Here is a 22,148-nt window from a genome sequence, read left to right on the forward strand (position 1 = left end):
AATTAAAACAGATCTGTACTGTGAAATGACATAGCACTGAATGAGCACAGTGATACTCAATTTTTTCTACAAATGAAGTTACCAAGGAATCTTACAAATCTAAGAAGAAACTAAGGAGGTAGTCAATGGCTACTCAGGTTCTACAGCCCATACTGAATGACAGAATCCAACTGAAGGCAAGGTATTGCTTGTCTACACAGAGGTGTTTTATCTTTACATGATGTGTTATGTTTTCTGAGCAACAGAAGTCATTAGAAGGGACAGGAAAATGGGAAATCATGAACCTGTAGATTCCCAAGTTTGAATTATTTTCTGAATTTTGGGTAGACATTAGATAGTACAACAGTTACTAAACTTTAAAAAGCCATTCTATCAATATAAGTTACCGTCTCTTGATGCCACATGTAGTTGGGTCAAGTAATAGACTATAGCAACTTATATCTCCTTATAATCTTAGGGAAGGAATCTCTTGTATCAATGTGTTTTTATCACGGGTGAAGGAATAAGCAATGACACAGAACAAAAAATCACCCACTCACTCTACAGTTATAAATCAGCTCTACGAGTCCTTTAAAAGTTTGTGGAAAATGCCTATTCTGAAAAAAACTATGCAAGAATTTCGACATTGTGTTTGCACCAAAATAAAGTCAGCTTTCAATTCTGTTTTGTCAAGAATCTTGTGAAGTACCCTTGTACACATCACGGACCTCAATTCCCCTACCAGAGGGGATGACACAGTTTTCTGCCAACACCCTAATACTCTCCGCTACATTCCTCATGAGCGACACCAAGAGCGACAGCAACCTAAATGCTGAGGTGCAGTGAGGAATCCTGGGGAATACTCTGGAGTTCAAGGGCTGCGGGAAACATTCAGGAAAAAAAAGAGGAGTTACAATCTAAATGTTTCCAGTTTTTCTTGAGAACACTGAACACTGCAGTTGAAGCAGGAGGCTCTGAACGCTGCACCACCAAGAGACACCATGAGAACTCTCACTTCAGCAGCTGCCCGCAGAGCACTGCTCCCCTCTGCAGGACCCTGGCCAGCGTCCTCTGTCACACAGCACGCCAGGGTCCTCTACCCTTAGCCTGTCTGGAACTGTACTGGGGGCATCAGTTCACTGTGAAAAGCAGCATGATCTCTGTATAGGACTTTAATTTGGAAAACAGAGGACACACTGAGCAGCTGTCACCAGTAGTGGACGTGGGCTATGGACTCACCTAGTCGTCGACAGCAAGTCCACGTCTAGTCTTCGTGGGTCTGGAGAGCCATCAGTGGAGCACTGGTGCCTCCTGAGCTGTTTTAATATAACCTGTTTTACACCAATGCTAAAATGACTAAAAGCTGACATGAGTCTACACCGCTTGTCTAACAGCAATTGGTCCAAATTTCAGAGACGCGGAAAATCAAATCAACAAGCAACATCTTCAGGTCTCCAAAGTGATCAACTGAAAGGCCGAGGGAGCAGTGATGACATCCACTCTTCCTGAGTGATGACCCTTTAACCTCGCTGTTCATAGGACTGCACAGGGCTGAGCAGAAAAGAAATGAACCTCTTCTGCAGGCCTGACATAAAACTCACGTGAACACAGGTGACGTAACAGCCTTGCAGGTGACCTCCGTGGCAGGATGGGTCAGTCCTAGGATGAGGGCTAGTGAAGTATGAGAGCTCATGCTATGTCACAGCCTAAGCGGCATCTGGGTCAGGCAGTGGGCCAGGCTAATGGAATGTGGCAATTATACAAACAGGGTTAAGTCAGCAGTACTGCTGCCTCGGGACAGGGGAGCCTAGGACCCAGCACTCCCAGAGGCATTAGGACTGGCTGGGTGGTACTGAGCACTTCGTCTCTGTAGGCCTCGGTTTCCTCATGCACAACAGACAGCCAATGTGCAGCTCCAAAGTTCTAGAATCTGCACTGGAAACAGTTGATAGAGAAATCAGGTGGATGGGATGGGAGGAAGGTGGTGAGAATTACAGCCAATCCACAGGTTGCCGTCACCCCCCCTCCACCCAAGGAGGAGTGCAGACCAGAGACCAGCACCACAGGGCTCCAGAGTGACGCTTAGGTGGGAAGAAATGAGCAGAACCCAAGAAAACGCTAGGAGCTGGGGGTCTGCTCTTCTTACAAGCAGTGGCCGTACGCTGCTGCTGTAGATAAAGGCCAATGTGCTCATCAGCAGTAAGGATCACCGTAGCCCAGTGCGAAACAGGAAGACAGAACTGCAAGACCCACAGGCCACGGAGGGGCTCCCTCAGGCAAGCTTTCATGCTGTCAAAGAATCGGACCTGGCACTGACTTCCTAGAGCTCTAACAACGCTTCCAGAGGCATCTTCCTTCCTTGCACAGCCACGGCTGTCTTAAGCAACATCCCATTTGTCCCCAGCACTGCTTTTCCAAATTCTTACTAACTTTTCCAAAACAGGATTGCTATGTTACTTCTCCCTACAGTTACTGAATAAATCTGACACACGTGCACTCCTGGAAACATTAAATTCTTCAAGGGTTGAAATCAACAAAAAGACCCATTTCTAAGACTCGGCCTATAGTACCATGTGGTAAATTTAAGGACAATTTAGGGTCTTACTTGGACCAAAACATGGCAAGGCAGAAACCTTTATAAATGGACACTCAAAACCCTCAACTATGTTTGCAGATGCCATTAACAGCCTTAAACAAACACTGCCCATGTAGTCCTCTGCTTTCCCAAAAAATGCAGCAGCCTGGACCAGTTCAGTAAAGGAAGCTCTTCGGACACGACACGTGATGCCCTCAGAAGTCAGGGCTCCAGCACCTCGACAGCATTTGCTGATTGAGGAAAGGTCCCAGGACATCACTCATTCCCCCATTTGGAGATCAACAAACCGAAGAGCGGACAGTGGTGGGAGGAGGGGGTGCAGAGAATATGACACAATGGGAACTTAACCACAGCTTGTAACTGGGGGAAAGGAGTAGCACATTTGGGATGAAATGGTTTCATCCATGACCATGGAGCACAGAAATTTAACACAAATTGTGAAGATCAATTCAGCACAGAAAGCCCCTGAAATTTCAGAGAAATCAACGACACACCCATTGCATAGTTGCCAGACTGGCCTGGAGGCTGTGTGTACACAACGCCAGAACATCTGGCTGATGCAGCCCAATGCCAGTGGTCACACAACTTGTTTGGTCTTCGGTGCACCAAACAACAAATTGGTGGAAATTCTCATTGTTCAACCCAGCATTCTGGTTCTGTGTCCACAGAGACTGACTTTAGACTAAGGAAACTGTTGGCCCCAGGAAACTATGAGATCGAACATTCAAAATGGTTCTGGACCTCTAGATGTTTCTTGACTGACAGAATGAAAAACTACTGTGTACAAACTCCACAGATCACACAGTGCGCCTTCTTGGAATTTCTTCTTTTTGTAAAGTAGCAGAAAAACAGCTGACTTCCAACTAATCACTGGCTATAGCAGTGGCCTCTGTTTCCTGACTTCTTTTTAACAGTAGACGTCAATGTAGAGGCAGCTTAGAATGTCTTTGCTGAGAACTATGAATTCAAGACTTTGGGAAACATAAAGACAGCTTATGTGAACTAAACTAACAGAACACCTGTTCCTTGGCCTTTAAAATCAACCTACGTCTCCACCCACCTTGCAGCGGCAGAGGCACTCACCCAGCCTTCCTCTCTGGGGGCCATCTCTGCTCTGGAAAGCAGAGCTTGAAGATCTGGAGCACGTGGCTAGGCACTCCCCTATTTTTGCACCTTTACTGTCTAGCTAGCAATCATTCAAAGTCAATTGTAGTCTTCTAACATTCCAAAAGTCTGCTATGGACGGCATGGCCTTTCCAAATAACCCTAAAATGGATTTCTCCTTGGAAACCATGGCAGTAGGTCAAGAACGTTTTCAGGGTGAAAATGTGTACAGAGCGACAGAATGACATGCTTTGGAATCTCAGGTGACAGAAACAGGACATTCACAAGTGGATCTCTCGAGAAGACAGGAGAAGATGGGCGGCTCCTGTGGGGAGGTCTGGTCCACGCATCAATCCCCAGGTCCATCCTGGGAGCTCTTATTGAAGACTTCATCCTGCGAAGCCTGGTGATCCATCCCTTCATAGAATGAGCCACCGTTGTGCAGGAAAGTCCCCACGGCCCTCCCCTGCCGGGCATGACCCACAGCGTCGCTGAATACTTTGTTTATCTGTTCCTCTGAGGGCATCCACCAGTCGGGGTTGGAGGTGCAATGCATCCTAATGAATTCTGTGGGAAAATACGTAGCAGTAAAAAGAGAGAGAGAGAGAGAGAGAACAGCTGTTTTTTGCAGAGATGACAGGATAGGCTGCTTGCACTTTAACAGAAGCTTTATAAGGAAAGCTTTATGGGAAATTTGATGCAATGCCATGATGATGTCACTCATTAGATTCCACTTACTCCTTACAAATTTTCTTCTCATGTGCAAAAGCAAAACATCACCTAAGTGAGAGGGTCATTTCTCTCAGACACATTAACTGTTGAAATAAAAAATGCTTCTGAGTTATAGGACAACGATATGCACCGTGTCTGAGCTCAGTGAGGGAAGGCGTTTCAGACGGAGAGTCCGGCACCTGCTCCCACTTCCAGAGTGCTAACTACCTCCAGAAGCGCAGCACAGACACTTGGCGTGGGCTTCTTTACCCAGCTGCTAACTGGAAGACTGAGTGCAATGAAGTCAGTCTCACTGAGTAGGAAGGTGCCTAATGTTAGCTCAGCAAAGGCTTTTCCATTCTTCACATGTCCTATGATAGGCTATACTTGCTTCCCTAATCACATGTACTGGCAAATATTTTTAAAAGTATGATCTCATCTAAGTATTTTTTTTTTTTTTTTTTTTTTTTTTACCAGGAAGCAATCAGCGTGCCTGGGGAAGAGGGAGTCGTTTCGGTTGCCTCTGACACAGACAACCATCATTTCTTGCCTACGTATTTTCCACCCAAGGGCTAGCTGGAGCCTGTGGGCTGTGGCGCTTGCGAGGAATGAGTGAGAGACTGCAAACTCCAGTAAAGCAGCTGTACTGCGTTGGGGCGACAGGGGGCCAGCAGCCTTCTCAGGGCAATGACACTGGTTCTTTGGGATGGACTTTAATCTCTCATTCTTACCAACTTACTATTAAAATGGACCACACGGAGTAAGAATTTCTGGAAAGCAATCCAGTTCTGAGACCCTGTAACGTGGCTCCTTTATTAGCCTGTAGGCAGTTTCTCTGCCCACATCCAACAGTGGGCCCAGCAGAGTGCTCAAGCTTAACCTGCACTAATTCCATCACCTGTGATGATGCTGGGGCGCAAGGGCAATCATGGCAAGTTTACACAGACCCTGCAAACTCCCAGCAGCTGGTCACTGAGTCAGTGGCCCACAGTGGGTGCTCTGTGCCTGGTGAGCACTGGTATTCTCAGATCACATGGCCTCGCCAAGCAAGGGCCACCTACATCATAATCCCCCAGGGTAGCTGTGACCAGGAGCCATGTGTGTCTCCCCTATCCCCACTGAATCGGGATCTCCAGGAGGGGACTGGGCATCTCAGCTGCTAACAAAGCCAATATGCATCCTGGCCCGTAGTCACAGAGTCGCTGCGGGCATTCCAGCAGGGAGCGCAGGAGCAGGGTATCCTTTCCAACAGCCGAGGCCTCATCAGCGAGAATGTTTCTGAGAATGTTTCTTTCTACGTCCTCACCAGGAGAAATCTTGACCCCTATGAAGTCTTTCCAACCCATACAACTTTGACTGAATCACAGAAGGAAATGCCTGGGATTTCTGGTACGGATGTTTCGGTGTGAAGGGTGCTGTGGCTAGCTCTGTAATGTTCCTACTTGCAGTCTGCGTTTATCTGCACCTGCTCCACAGAATGGGCTGGGCGCCTCGACTCTCCCCGCCCACCACCTGGCCTGCAGCAGTGCAGCTCAGCCGCCAAGTACTCAGCTGCCGAAATGCAGTATTAGCCAGAAAGGGCTTTTAATACAGAAACAGAAGTTTTACTAGGAAAGGTATACTTCAGGCACTTAGGAAAACCAATTCTAAACCAAGTTAAGGAGTTGGGTCAAGAATGTCTTTAAGATAGCTAACTGGGTACACAGGTTAGAAGTAGAAATGAGATACAATTTTACCCCCTTTTTCCCCCCCAAAAAATTCCACATCTTCCCTCTGTGCGCTTCCCTAATGCTCCAGTTTTGCTGGAAGTAGCCTTCACCAGCAACAAAGAAAATCTGAATTTCAAGCGTGAAACATGAGGTGCTATGCAATGCTTATGTACCACTAAGTGAGAACAACAAGGCTAAAGCAAAGGAGGGTTTTTTCCAAAGAGCTTCTCAATACCGAGTAAATGGGCCACATGAAGCCAATAAGGGCTCAGCGGAAAGAAATCAAAAACACAGTAAGGCTGAACACTTGCACGGGGAGCCACAGCCAATGCGGTGAAATGGGACCACGGATGGTGACACTGAGGGGAAGGATGCAGTACCTCGGAGGCAAGTGACTTTAACTGGATCCAGAGGGCGTCTCTCAGGACCTGTCTCTCCTGACTGCACTGACCTTTTCCTTTTCCCAAGGCCGCATGAGTACTTAAGCTCATCGGTTGTGAAAACAAATCTGATGAGGTAGCGCAGGAGTCGTCTCCCATCTTTCTTGGAGGAATTCACAGCCTCGTCCCACTGTTTGCTCGTTATGTAGACGGGATAGTTGTTCAACAGCTGCTTGCTTCCCTGGAAAAGCGGAATATTTTCTCATTACCTACCGAGCCAGCCAGCCAGCAGCCAAAGCAATCTCCATTTCAAAGGCAAACCATGCTTTGTAACCAAGTGGCTAGGCTGACAATGAACCAGGGACTGAAGAGCACAAGTAATTGCCCACACTCAGAACGGGCACTTTTCAAATTACATTTGCATTTTCTTTAACAAGAGCCAATGAGGTATAATGAACACCTTTGAAAGAGGAGCTATTTATAACTTGCATTTTAACAGGTAGGTTAAAATGTGTCAGGATCCAATGACAGGGAACACTATTTAAATATAACCTGTAACTTTCTTTTTCAATCTATTAGAATATGCAAAAATGACTTTGAAGAGTGTGATCAAACAGGTCTCTGCACCCTCTGGTTGGCAGTGGCACACTCAGAAATGATGAGGCTGGGGGCCTCCTTTAATAAGGTAGCGCTCGGGTGGGCTGCACCTCACACCTGATCGCCACTGGACCACAGTGCGAACAGCTTCAAACAAGTGGACCTAAAGCAGGGGAAACTGTGGAAACTGGGGGGAGGGGGCCGGAGGGTGGGGATCATTAACAATAATAATGCAAAACAGGTCTCCTCAAATTATGGCTTCTGCAAATGCCATGATGTCAACTCCAAATTTTTCTTACTTTTCACCTCCCTAATTTATGTCTACTATAAAATTCCCAGGCTAAATAGCTGCAGTGGGACTAATTACAGGCGTTTCTGTAACATTTATAAGCCATGTTTAGTCAATTGCACCTACACAACCGTTACTTTAGTTCTGGCTTGTCCATAAAATTCTACAGTCCAGGACAAATTAATTAACCCGTGATCTCACTTTTAATGTACTCCCCTTCCCTAGTAATTAAGGGGTACAAAATAAAGAAGGGAAAAACTCATTCAGTTTTACAACTCTGCAAATTTAGCACAGGTTATAAATTTGGCACTGTTTGGGTCTGACGGGGTTTTACTCCAGAAAGTGCTCTGTGTAGCTAAGCACTGAGAAGGGTGAACAGCACAGGTGCCAACAGGAAGGAGGTCAGGAAACTGTCAGTGAATTGTACACACCGAAGTCACCACTAGAGCATTCAGCCTTTCTTAAACTAGCAATAGTCTGACTCTATTTCAGAAGGGGGACAGTTGGGGCCTGTGCTATGGCACAGCAGGTAAAGCCACCATCTATGACACCAGCATCCCACATGGGTGCTGGTTCGAGTCCCAGCTGCTTCACTTCTGATCCAACTCCTTGCTAATGTGCTTGGGAAAGCAGCAGAAGATGGTCGAAGTACTTGGGACCCTGAACACATGCTGGAGACCTGGAGGAAGCTCTGGGCTCCTGGGTTTGGCCTGGTGCAACCTTGGTCATTGTGCGCACTTGGGGAGCAAACCAGTAGATGGAAGATCTCTCTGTCTCTCCTTCTCTCTCAGTGTAACTCCTTTTAAAAAAAAAAAAAAACCACCACATTTATTCATTTATTTGAAAGAGTTACACGGAGAGAGAAGGAGAGGCAGAGAAAGAGAGAGAGGTCTTCCATCTGCTGGTTCACTCTCCAGATGACAAGTGGTGCCATCCGAATCAAGGAGCCAGAAGCCTCTTCCTCTCACGTGGGTGCAGGGGCCTAAGGACTTGGGCCATCTTCTACTGCTTTCCTAGGCCATAGCAGAGAGCACGATGGGAAATGGAGGCAGCTAGAACTCGAACTGGCACCCATATGGGATGCCAGCACTGCAGGTGGCTGCTTTACCCGCTACGCCACAGCACCCAGCGTTAACTCTCATCATCATTCAAAAAAAAAGGGAAGGGGGTGGTTGGGTGAGGCACATGGTTTGTACTTTGAATTCAATTCAGAGGCAGGCTGGGTTTGACACAAATCTTGGCTCTGTTTCATTAGAGTACCTCAGATGAGTGACTTGAATTTGCTGGATCCAAGTCTGAAACAGAGAGAGTGAAAGCACTGTGGGTTTATGATCAGGAGCACTCTCCAGCCACTGGCTCTGAGCCCAGTCTCCTGCAGGCAGGTGAAACCACAGAGATGGAAACGGGGTCTGAGGCAGGGCAGATGCAGGAGGTGGGCATGAAAGATAGGGATGGGGGTGGGGTGCGGTGGCGCTGTGGCGCGGTGGGTTAAGCCTGATCTGCAGTGCCGGCATCTCATGTGGGTACAGGTTCGAGACTCCACTTCCAATACAGCTCCCTGCTAATGCATCTGCGGAGGCAGTGGAAGACGGTCCAAGTTCTTGGGCCCCTGCCATCCATGTGGGAGACCCAAAGGAGGCTCCTGGCTCCTGACTTTGGCCTGGCCCAACCCTGGCCATTGTGGCCATTTGGGGAGTGAATCAGTGATGAAAGGTACCTCTATCTTTCCCTCTAACTCAGCTTTTCAAATAAATAAATCTTTAAAAAGAAATCAGAAAAAGAAAGAAGATGGGAGGGCAGGCAACCAACCCAGTGAGCCAGGATCCCCAGGGGCATTCTAGTGTGCTTTGAAAACGTAAGGAACAGAGGGCAAACCAGGAGGGGAGGAGACATGGGGAAAGGGATCCCGTGGCTTCCTACGCATGAGGGCAGGGCTTACAATCGTTCTGCCAAGCTGAACCCTCAGCGTTCAGGGCAGCCAGGGGGAGGGGGAGGGTCCAGTCTGGGCGGGGGAATCCGGGGCTGGCTGACTCAGAACCGCTGACTGTGTCTGAAGCGCTTGTGCAGGACAGCCTTAATAGTAATAAGCACTGATGACCAGCCGGAGGCGCTTGCCCAAGCACTCAGGACCCGCGCCTCCTTTCTCCTCCCAGGAGGTGGCACCAGTGCAATTACAGAGCCAGGCTCTGGGGTGGGCCTCAGGCAGGCGTCCTCAGCTTCTTTCTGCCAAGTAGGGCTAAAACCCCCAGCTTGCTGCTTTTGCTGAGCTCATCTCTCACCACCAGAAGCTCATTTTAACTGCAGATTTATCTAGTGCTCCACTCCCAGGGCCAAGAATAGGCCTGGACTAGAGTAGGTGCAGCAGATGCTTGCTAAGGACTACGGACTAACGTGGTACAGCCCTGGCCGCTGCTTCCGGTGCGTCCCCGTGAGCACACTTGTCAGCCTGCATGGCTAGTTTTCAAATCTTTCCTTTATTGAACACTATCCCTCATTTTTAAAAAGAAACTTTCTCTAAGGTGGGTGAGTGCCCTTGGCAAGCTAGGATTACTTGCTATGTTTTCCAAGGAGGTCCGATCCTTTCTCCAGATCTTACAACTCAAAGGTACAGAGCTGGGGAGACCTGCCCCCAAGCCCAGGGTTCACCCCGTGATGCTGCGCCGTGACCCTAGAACAGGACTACTTCAAGATGGGAGGAACTGGTGATTAGGGAGCTGACAAGGCAAGAGAGGAGCTTTCTCCAACCCTTAAAAAAAACTCACGTAACAGTTCAAAAGCTCTCCTAAAGTACAGACGCTCTACATAAAATGTAGGCCCCATAAAATGAAGAAACACCATTTGGAGGTAATTTTCATCAAGAAAAAGAAGAAGAAAGAGAAAAAGAAATTTACAGCACCAAACACCACTCAGAATGTTCTGTTTTATGGATGAGATTTACAATCCAGTTTTAGCATAGTTAATAGAAATAAAATGTGACAAATAATAAAAATGAGAAAATGCTCATGTGCCTGAAATGATAATAAAAATAGTAGAGTAATAATGATGATGATGGGTCATAAAAGTTTAAACAGTCCTATCCAGAGGAAATGTAGAGTCTCCCCTCTTTTTAATTTTCATGGAATTCTGATTGTATATTCTCTTCAATTAGCCACCAACAGGTTATCAGACTCTGATTTAGTGTTGAGTCACTTTGAAGCAATAAAAACGAACAACTTCAACTAACGTCTTCCCAGACTCACAGCCAAATGGAACACACAGCTGTACTTTGAGTAAGGTGGCTACTTCTCAATTAGAATTATGAACAACATGCTACATGACCATAGGCAGGAGGGTGGCATTCAGGGAGTGCTTCCTGGAGGAAGCAGGCTTTTCAGTTGTACCTTTGCTATGTCAGATATATCAAGTTAAAAAATGTGGACTTTATTCAGAGAGAAAAGGATAAGTTTATTCTGGTGCCAGAAAGTTCTGAAACACAAACATCATCTTTTTTATGTTACACATTTCCTGTGAACTTCTTTAAGACCCCTTGTATTTGTGTGTCTAAAACATTTTTGCACCAAAATAAACTCATCTTTTAGCCCATTTTCCACAAACCTTCTGAAGTGCCCTCCTGGACCAGTCTTGCAAGTGTTTACAGTCATTAAAGACACAGGTCCCCATTCAGCAGGCAGGAACTGGGCACCTGCTATGACAAACACTGGGGATGGGACCTGCAGCAGGTGCTTGGGGAGGGAGGACCAGACTGAGGAAGGAAGGGAGAACCAGGCAGGCTCATTTCAGGGGTTGGGGGGCCTGAGTGTTTGATACTCAGGGAAATGTAGCCATGCTTTACAAGGGAAGTAACGTCCAGAGGGAGCTTCGAGAATCTTGTAAAAACGTACTGTTTACAGTGCCAGATCCTCGCTCCCACACAGACCCCTTCTCCTACACAGGGTGAGGCCCGCAGGAAGACAGTGCTCGCCAGCGGGGGGCCCACGTCCTCTGGGCAACTCCCGAAGGCTCATGCTCAAGGGGCATTTTGGGATACCGCTGCTGCCTATGGGAATGGCAGGTTGGCCAGCGGCGGAGTCACAGCTACTGAAAACTGCTCTTTTCTTCCTTGTCTGCCTCCCTCCCTCCCTCCCTCCCTCCGAGTGCAGAGCTGACTCTGAGCTTTGAACAGAGCACTGCCTTTCGGGTAACACCCCAACCCCACCCCGCCACGTCTCAGCAGGCAGCAAGGTGGCTGGCTGGCTGCCCTGTGCCAGGGGCCAGTGCTGTGCGGCACGGAGCCGCCCTGAGCTCGCTGGAGACCTACCTCGGTGGGCTGGTCGGCAGGCTGCGGCATCAGCAGTTGGTTGTGGTGCTGCAGGACGGTCTTCAGGTAATCTAGCACAGTCTGGCAGGGCACTGTGGGGAAGCAACCACACGGCACATGTCAGCAGACTGCAGCGTGCAAAGACACTTGAAAAGACTTCTTGATGGCAACTTCTAAAAAAAAAAAACCCACACTTTCCAAAGGAAACAGACTCTTCTTTCACTTGACATCCGCAGTTATTTGTAAACACAGAGCAGATGCTACGGTGCGGGAGAATGTCCAGGCTCAGCACAATTCACTGAGAACTCTCAAGTCAAACTTTCTCCCAGATGAATCTGGGTCAATGATAATGAACGCCCCACAGAACAAGACATCTTGTCTTTTCAAATCCAAGTTGTAGCGCTAGCGTCTCATGATGCTTTCTGAAATTAATGTACTAAAAACTACTAGTTCGTGGGCTTGTAATCAGTAATTTAATGCTCAGTTTTAATGACGGATTCCTCCTTGGTTCTTTAGTAAGCAGGAATTCCACCCAGTGTAGTCTCCCTCCCAATATGAATACACCTGGGCACAAGTTTCTGATGCATTATTTGTTTTGGAGGCTTGGTCTTACAGACTTCACTGAATAATTACAGTAACACTGAACGGCTATCAGGCCAACATAGACCTGACATTTCTGGTACTCTTGCACAAATAATGCTGACATATTAAGGTTTCTATGAGAACCCTTTCTGGAGTATTAACTAATTTTTTTAAAAGGCCTTGGTAGCTCAGTTAATAACCTAATTTACACAAACTGCTGCCACTATCTTTCTTAGCTGTGTGTTTTAAGATGTTTTTGTCACATTTAAGAAAAGAATAAATATTTAACCTAAGCCCCGATTTTAAAATCTCACTACTGAGCTTTGCACTTTGATTTTCCCACTTTTTATTTTTTTAAAGACCACAAACTCAAGTTATCATCTTTATCTCCTGCTAATGGCTCTAGGTTTCTTAAGTAAAATCACATTGTTCACATAACAAATCAAAAATTTTATCAATATCATTTTGAAGAATTTGAATCATAGGCAGAGGTCAGGAAATGTTTATTCTTACTATAACAGTGTTTTCTCCAATAACCACCCTCACAGATCTGCATTACAGATCAGTGTCACTGCCACTCCCGCAACTGCTCAATTACCACGCAAGTCAATGAAAATAAGTCACACTGCTAGCAGTGTGAAGCAGACCTATTACTAAGCCAGGTTCATAAAACCTATCAAGTGTCCCTAATTCCACCAGCTTATCAAAAACGTCTAACCCACTTTAGAATGTGTCTTCCTGGGGTGAGCATCTGGCGCATCACTGAAGATGCTGCTTGCGACCCCCTATCCCATATCAGAGTGGCTGGGTTTGGGACTCAGCTCAGTGTCTGCTTCCAGCCTCCAGCTCATGTGCACTAGAGGATGTGGTGACAATGGATCAAGTACTTGGGTCCCAGCCGCCCATGTAGGAGACCCAGACTGAGTTCCAGTTTCCTGGTTTAAGTTTGTCCCAGTCCTGGCTTGGCTGCTGTGAACATCTGGGGAGTGAACTAGTAGGAGGAAATTATGAAGTGGAAAAAGGCTAAAGACTTGAGAAACTAACAGATGGCAGACAGGTCTGCCTTTGAGTTCTCTAACTCTGAGACCTCTGGGGACTTCATTTGACTTCTATGTCTGCATCTCTTCTGCACAGGACTGATAACAGAATTCGAAGCAGCACTGTGTTCTTTACAGTTAGAATAAAATGCAATGGTACATATGTCACTGCTCTCCAAGTGATATGTGCAAGACATTATCTTGATTTAGCTTGAAATTTTCAATAAGTTTGTAAACATTAGGCTTATTAGGATTGAATAAACTTTTTTTTGATCCCTTAAACACATTTTACCACCATCAGGATATTTATGAAAAAAATTTCCAAAGATGCACAAACATGCCTATGAGGTGGCACACAGAACTGAATCTTCAATATGACCTCACCCACATTAAATTAATTATGTGCACAGATAGGAAGCAGGATGAGCAAAGAGGAAAGGAAGAAATAGGCCAAAGTGTTTGATAATAATAATTAACAATGACTGTATTTTATGTGTCAGATTAGGATTTATCTTTTGTCATAGTTATGAAAATCATGAAGTCATTAAAAAAATCTGTAGAGTGGGCACAATAATTTTATAAGTTGTAAGCTTCAAAAAAATGTCTGTCTCCATGTTATCTCTGTGTCTATCTCCCCTGCCTTGCTATGTCACCCTCAGTGGTGGCTGCACCACCCTGGAGGGCTAGGAGGCTCACCTTTCTCTCCTTATACACACAGCACATGGGCAGCAGTGCTGGGCTCCGGTCAAGGCCAGCTGAGTGACACTGCTGGAAGGAAATGGAGTTTATGTGCATTTACTGGCTAGGCAAGGCAAGCAGATCCTGCACACAGGTATCTGAGGATAAGGCTTAAGGCCAGGGAGACAGAGGACAAACTCCTCTTCAGCCAACTTAAACAGCCGCTGCCCTGGGTGCTGGAGAAGCACTCTCCCCTGTGGCCCTCCCAAACACGATCTCGCCAAGGCAGGGGCTTCCAGCCCAGGGTCAGAGGGGACCCTGCTGCTAAGCACTGAGAACATCACTCTGGACTTGGGGCTCTTTGGATAGTAGCCTACAATTAGACAGGAAAGCAATAAAGTAAAATGAAATAATTTGGGGCGCAGGAATCAGTGTGTCTGTTCAGTGGAAGCAGGCGTGTGGAACATGTTATCCTGGCCCACAGCTATGCCATGCTGTCTGCCTGGGAGAAACATGGGCACTGAAAGGCAACCACGAAACCTCCTGTCCACCTGTTGCTTTCTTCTGATAACACACAGTTCTACGGACAACTGTGCGATTCCTGCATGAGAACTCGGCCCTCAAAGAGAAGCCAGTGCTTCATGTGATTGTGTGCAACGCAGGCTACCATCTGGCTCCTTCGAAGGGAGGTGTTATCAGGTTAGGGTTTACAGCAGCACCTAAAAAGAAAACAATACATCAACAGGGTCCCTAAGTAGTGGGTTATGCCCCACACGCCGTAACAACTAATGGTTTCCTTGTGCAAATCATGAATGTTAAGCAAGTCCCTCTCAGTGATGGAGAAACCACTATCTCACACTGGGCAGATTCATTCATTTGCTTGCTCATTCTGCAAAAACAAAGTCAAAGGAATCTAGTAGGTTTAATGAAACATAAACCATATCAAGTTTTTTAAAAATTATGTATTTATTTGTATTGTCACTTACTCTCTACGCCATCCTTGGCAAATCACTTAATCCCTCTGTGCCTCTGTTGTCTCACCTGTGAATCTGGGACAGTTACCCACTGCACACCCTGGAGTGTAGCAGCAGCTACTCTGCACCTACACTGCACCTACTCCAAGTGTTTTTTACTCTCTTAAAATGTCCTATTATCCAGAAATTGTCTTTATTTATTTATTTTTAATTAATTATTTTTTGACAGGCAGAGTGGATAGTGAGGGAGAGACAGAGAGAAAGGTCTTCCTTTGCCGTTGGTTCACCCTCCAATGGCCACAGTGGCCGGCGCGCTGCGGCCGGCGCACCGCACTGATCCAAAGCCAGGAGCCAGGCACTTCTCCTGGTCTCCCATGGGGTGCAGGGCCCAAGCACTTGGGCCATCCTCCACTGCACTCCCTGGCCACAGCAGAGAGCTGGCCTGGAAGAGGGGCAACCGGGAAAGAACCCGGTGCCCCGACCGGGACTAGAACCTGGTGTGCCGGCGCCGCTAGGTGGAGGATTAGCCTAGTGAGCCGCGGCGCCGGCCTCAGAAACTGTCTTTATTATCACTTTTTAGTCTTTTAGAAAATGACACCAGTGATTTGCAAATTTTCTCACTTGTTAAAACATATTTGCAACCCTCCAAACAATGTATGTCACGCTTTTGCAGTTCTTTGCACGCATGTGCAGAGCAAGGAGAAATCCGAGTCGTGTGACATGCACATATCCCCAGCTGAAGCTGAACAAAGTTATCTTCTCTTCCTGTTTCAGCTCAGACACTCCAAACAAGTGTCCCTACCTAGTCTACTTAGTGCTATGCGGTTTTGTTTCTGCTTTTTTCTGGTGATTTCACTGTTTAAGTGGTCAATTATGGTGCTGGAGTGCTGTTTAATGTTGCTAACAGGAAGAAGGCTATGATGTGCCTTACAGAGAAAACAGGTGTGTTAGAGAAGCTCAGGCATGACTTAACAGAGCTGCTGCCACAAGTTCAACGTTGATCAACCAAGAACAAATATTAAATAAGGTCTCTTTAAATAAACATACACATAAACAAGATCATGTGTTGATCAGCTGATGAAAATGTCCACTGAGTTGCAGGAACTGAGCTCTGTATTCCGCCCAGGAGTAATGTTTCAGCATTCATTGATTCAGGGTTCACCAGTGACTTCTCAGAGCACAGTCACCACAGAGAAGAAGAACTGGCTGTACATCAAGGGTGGGGGGGTACACACTAGATGTGGAGTGAGACGGCTTAGCGTGTGGCCCCGGTCTGCAGCTGACATCACCTACCCAGATCTCAACCTCCATGTCTGTTAAATGGGAATGACGTTAGTTGTCACCCAAGAGAGTTATAAGAAAAACTTGGGATGATCACAGTGTATGCTTTAGAAAGCAGAAGGCCCTATAAAAGTATCAGCAATACTCTTCAATAAATGGTCCTAGAAAACTGGATGTGTACACACAAAGGAATGAAATTAGACCCTTATCTTACACCACACACACAAATCAACTCATAATACATAAATGACATTTAAATGCAAGACCAGAAACTTTATAAAACTCCTGGCAGAGGGGGAGGTCATTTGGCCTAATGGTTAAGATACCCATGTTCCACATCTGAGTTCACGGGTTCAGCATCTGGCTCCTGACCCCAGCTTCCCACTGATGCTGACTCTGGGAGACAGTGGTGCTGGCTCCAGTGATTGGGTTCTGCCACCCATGTGGGAAATGCAGATTGTGTTCCTAGGTCCAGTCCCAGCCCAAGCCGCTGGAGGCACTGGGGGAGTGAACCAATGGATGGAAACTCTGTATGTGTGTGTGTGTGCGTGCACGCGCGTTTCTTCTATGTTTCAAACAAACAAAACTCCAAGAAAGGAAAACAGGGGAAATGCCCCTGAACATTAGCTTTGGCAATGATTTTTTGGGATAACAAGCAGAAAGTAGTAGTCACAAAAGCAAAAATAAATAAAAGAAACTACATCAAACTAAAAAGCTTCTGCACACAAAGGAAACAATCAACAAAATGGAATAGTATGAAGTACTATTAGCCTATTCTATATTAGTATGAATTAGCCTATGACTCGGAAGAATATTTGCATACTATGTATGTGATAAGAGGTTAATATCTGAAACATAAAGAACTCACACAAAAAAATAGTAGAAAAACAAACAGGTCAATTAAAACAACTGCAGAAGACCCGAAGAAAATCGCCTCTCTTCTATCCTTCTACCTCCTGCTTCCCTGGTAATCACTGTTGTGCTCTCTCTAGATAGCTGAACTATACATAAAAATCGCCAACAAGTACATGAAAAGGTGTTCAACACCATTAATCATCAGGGAAATGCAAATTAACATCACCTAATCATCTCAGGCTCATTAGGAGGGGTTACTATCAAAAAGTCAGAGGATAACAAATGCTGGCAAGAGTGTAGGGAAAAGTGAACCCAGGGGTCCAGCAGAGTGGTGCAGTGGGTTAAGCCACTGCTTGCAACACCAGCATCCCATAGTAGAGTGCTGGCTTGAGTCCTGGCTGCTCCACTTCCAATCCAGCTCCTTGCTAAATGTGCCTGAGACAGCAGCAGATGATGGTGCAAGCACCCATGTGGGAGACCCCGATGGAGTTCTCTGGCTTCAGCCTGATGCGGCCCTGGCCATGGCAACCATCTTGGGGAGCAAACCAGCGGACGGAAGATCTCTCTGTCCCTCTCTCTCTGTATTCTGACATCCAAAACTTAATAAATATTTTTTAAAAAAATTAAAAACAGTACTACCACAGGACTCAGCAATCCTTTGCAAATATGCAAAGGAAATGAAATTACCACCTTGTAAAGACAGCCATACTTCCACATTCACTGGTAACATTGTCCATTGACAGCCAAGATATGGAAATAACCTCAGTGTCTCTGGATGGGTGAATGGGTAAAGATACCACGATGCAGTATTATTAAGCCTTGAAAAGGAATGAGAACTGGCTATCTGCCACAATATGGATGAGCATGGAGGATATCATGCCAAATGAAACAACCCAGACACATGAGTCAAAATGCAAGGTTACTTCTTTTTTTTCTTTTTTTTAAATTTTTTTATTTTTTATTTATTTATTTTTTTGACAGGCAGAGTGGACAGTGAGAGACAGACAGACAGAAAGGTCTTCCTTCTGCCGTTGGTTCACCCTCCAATGGCCGGCGCAGCCGGCGCACTGCGGCTGGCGTACCGCGCTGATCCGATGGCAGGAGCCAGGTACTTATCCTGGTCTCCCATGGGGTGCAGGGCCCAAGCATTTGGGCCATCCTCCACTGCCCTCCCTGGCCACAGCAGAGAGCTGGCCTGGAAGAGGGGCAACCGGGACAGAATCTGGCGCCCCGACCGGGACCAGAACCCGGTGTGCCGGCGCCGCAAGGCGGAGGATTAGCCTAGTGAGCCGCGGCGCTGGCTGCAAGGTTACTTCTAAAAGTTCAAGGAACGACGGAATTAAAGGTAAGTTTATTTGGCTGCAAAAAAATTTTGAAATCTAGTTTTTTCTTAATATGTATTTTCCATGAACTTTTTGAAGACCCCTTCTATTTAGTGATCTCATTTACATATAAAATCTTAAAACAAAACAAAACAAAACAAAACACACAGGCTGGCGCCACAGCTCAATAGGCTAATCCTCCGCCTGCGGCGCCGACACACTGGGTTCTAGTCCCGGTCAGGGCGCCGGATTCTGTCCCGGTTGCCCCCCTTCCAGTCCAGCTCTCTGCTGTGGCCAGGGAGTGCAGTGGATGATGGCCCAAGTGCTTGGGCCCTGCACCCCATGGGAGACCAGGAGAAGTGCCTGGCTCCGGGCTTCGGATCAGCGCCTGCCGCAGCGTGCCAGCCACAGCAGCCATTGGGGGGTGAACCAACGGAAAAGGAAGACCTTTCTCTCTGTCTCTCTCACTGTCCACTCTGCCTGTCAAAAAAACCAAAAAACAAAAAACAAAAACAAAAACCACCACAAACAGGAAATCCAAATACACAGAGACCAGGAACAAAACAGTGAGTTCTAGAGGCAGGGAACTACAGATGTAGGAATACATGTAGAATGGACAAGTCTAGAATCTAGTGTGCAACATGAGGACAGGTGACAAAATCACACTGTGCACAGGATTCATGCTAACTGGGTACATTTTAGCTCCTAATGCACACATACACACACACACACACAAAGGGATAACTGTAAAAGAATGAATTCCTGTATCTTGTATCATGTTATATACCTTAAATATACACAATAAAAATACATTTTTTTAAAAAAAATCAAGAATAGACATCTCTTCCTTATATAGCACTTAGAAAATGTCAAGGTATTTCCAATGTGTTGTAACTAAATGATTACTTTGGAAAAATTTTAAAGGTCTGCATTTTTAAAAAAGATTTATTTATTTATTTTGAAAGTTATATAGAGAGACACAGAGTGATGTGGAGAGAGAGAAAGAAGTCTTCATCCACTGGTTCACTCCCCAAATGGCTACAATGGCTGGGGCTGGGCCAGGGTGAAACCAGGAGTCAGGAGCTTCTTCCAGGTCTCCCGCCTGGGTGCAGGGGCCATCTTTTGCTGCTTTCCCAGGGGCATTAGCAGGGAGCTGGTTCGGAAAGTGGAGCATTCAGGACTCAAACTGGTGCCCACATGGGATGCCGGCATTGCAGGATTAACCTGTTATGCTACAGTGCCAGCCTCACTTTGGAAAAATTTTAAAAATTACATTTTGATTCTAAGACCCACTAGTTTTCATATTTTAACATCTATGAACATTTTCTTTTGAAAAAGATAATGGCACTATACAATTAAGACCTGCTGCTTTTTTCCTCCACCCTTAGTGGCAAGGGAAGGTGAGTGTGTCTCACATTCGATGGTGTCGCAGCTCAGATGAAACGTGGCATTTTGTATCCAGCCTCCTGCACACCCTTCATTGGTTCAGTGTTGGCTGTAGGCTCTCCAACTAAAAGAGGCGATGCTACAGCTTCACCCATCACTTTCCTTTTTTAAAGAACCTCTCAGCCCTTCACAGTCCTGGTCCAAATGTCCTATTCTGTGGCTTTTGTTTGTTAGCACAATAGCATTTTCTTTTCAAAAGCTTTAACTTTTTAAACAGGCTTTCTAATTTCTAGCATGATGAGCTAATACAAAAGAGAACATGCAGTGCCATTTCTGGGGGGTAACAAGTTGACCCACCAATGGCTTCCGGCGGTGTGGTCGAAGACTGTGTCAAGTATTTTACCAACACCACAGGGACACAGGGCCTCTCGGGTGGCACCAGCCGTAGGGCATGTGCCCGACCTTCTTCTTGCTAAGGTCTAGTACCTTCCTTCTGCACTTCCAGAGCTGCCCAAATGCAACCATTTCTTCTTCTACACTGACAGGCTCCTTCTTTTAACTCCCACTTCAAGAACTGCTCCCTGGTAGGAAGGCTTTATTTCAGGAAAAAAGGAAACCAGTCTCCGAGGCTTCCACAGCCCTCCCCTGGAGAGGCAAAGAAGGGACAGGGATGACATCTGGGCTCCAGCCTGCTCGCCGCTGAGACTGCTTCTTCCTCTGTACTCAGCACGTTGCCCAGCTGTACAAAACCACTGCACGATGGGGACATTCTACTGTCTGTCCAGGGACGTACTGACCCCGGACCACGGGGACCTACGGGGGTATAGCTAAGGGAAAGTCCACACCAAGGGGCCGGCGTTGTGGTGCAGTGGGTAAAGCTGCAATCCAATATGAGTCCTGGCTGCTCCACTTCTCATCCAGCTCCCTGTTAATGGCCTGGGAAAGCAGTAGAAGATGGCCCAAGTGCTTGGGTCCCTGCTACCCATGTGAGAGACCCAAAAAAATCTCCTGGCTCCTGGCTTTGCCCTGGCCCAGCCCCAGCCACAGCTGTTGCTCTGATTTTCAAATAAATAAATAAACCTTAAAGAAAAAGAAAATCCACCCCAAATTATAGAGGGGAGTTATTGTTTGACAAAATAAACCCTTTAGTACACACAAAACCAGTGTATTGTTTACTGTCTTCTAAGGGGTACCTAAAATTTGCAGATTTGGGCCAGTGCTGTGGCATAGTGGGTTAAGCTGCAGTGCTGGTATTTCACATGGGCACTACTGGTTCATGTCCTAGCTGATCCACTTCCGATCCAGCTCCCTGCTGATGTGCCTGGGAAATTAGCAGAAGTTTGCCCAAGTTCTTGGGCCCCTGCGACCACGTGGGAGACCTGGGTGAAGCTCTTGGTCCTGGCTGGCTTTGGTCTGGCCCAGCCCTGGCGTTGCAGCCACTTGAGGGGTGAATCAGCAGATGGAACATCTCTTCTCTGTCTCTCCCTCTTTCTCTGTAACTCTGCCTTTCAAATAAATAAAGCAAAAAATACAATTAGCAGATTCCCTCCCTGCTAATATATCCAGTAAAGAGTGGATTTTTGGGTGACCACCTACACTAAGGTTTGTTGTTTCCCCAAAGGTGGGGTTTGGGAGATGAAAGTGGGAGGGTGGTGAGTCTCTGTGTGATCAAGGTTTTGGCTCCAAGATGAACTTCACTTTCACCTTTCCCAGCACTGAGACTTCCCTAGGTAACACTGACCTGTGATGAGCAATCACAACATAGCTAACCTTCTCCTCATTTTAAACTACTTTTTTCCATGCCTAACTGCTAAACTGGCTTTTCATCTGTGTTACTGGGTTTCCATATGTGTTGTATGATCCGGTCACAGTTGTCTATGTGAAATGGTTACTGGTTCTTGGCTGCAATGTTTTCAGTACCAGCAGTGACCATTAGTTTAATTTCAACCAGTGTCATTCAGCGTCAAATTATCATGAGGGCTGAAGAAAGTGTAGCATTTTTGTCTTTCTGGGAAGTACAGAGCAACAACGAACAGTAGCAGGCTAATGCTGAATGATCCCCCACACAGGTACCTGACCTGGCATGGGTTCAGGCAACAAGAGGTGGACTGCACCCTAAATTGCTTAGGATATATCAAGAACATGCAGCTTAAATAAATCTTAAAAAGGGGGGGGCTGGCACTGTTGCGCAGCAGGTTAACTAACGCCCTGGCCTGGGATGCCAGCATCCCATATGGGTGCAGGTTCGAGACCTGGCTGCCCCACTTCCAATCCAGCTCTCTGCTATGGCCTGGGAAAGCAGTAGAAGATGGCCCAAGGACCCTGCACCCATGTGGGAGACCCGGAAGAAGCTCCTGGCTCCTGGCTTTGG

General features: G+C 46.5%; 1 protein-coding gene across 2 annotated transcripts in view; it reads right to left on the reverse strand.

Annotated features, from left to right (window-relative positions):
* Positions 1 to 2,075: 2,075 nt before the first annotated feature.
* Positions 2,076 to 22,148, reverse strand: part of BEND4 (BEN domain containing 4) — a 33,418-nt gene continuing 13,345 nt past the window's right edge. Inside the window, exons 3-5 of one of the 2 annotated variants that reach the window (XM_017350896.3) lie at positions 11,663 to 11,754; positions 6,480 to 6,720; positions 2,076 to 4,246 (exon numbers count right to left, since the gene is read on the reverse strand). In XM_017350896.3, coding sequence (XP_017206385.2) covers positions 4,029 to 4,246; positions 6,480 to 6,720; positions 11,663 to 11,754 — 551 coding nt within the window. In that variant the 3' untranslated portion in view covers positions 2,076 to 4,028. The remainder of the gene's footprint in view (positions 4,247 to 6,479; positions 6,721 to 11,662; positions 11,755 to 22,148) is intronic. The other variant, XM_051831123.2, reaches the window with a different exon arrangement.

The sequence above is a fragment of the Oryctolagus cuniculus genome, chromosome 2 (genome assembly GCF_964237555.1).
Source record: "Oryctolagus cuniculus chromosome 2, mOryCun1.1, whole genome shotgun sequence".
Classification (NCBI taxonomy): domain Eukaryota; kingdom Metazoa; phylum Chordata; class Mammalia; order Lagomorpha; family Leporidae; genus Oryctolagus; species Oryctolagus cuniculus.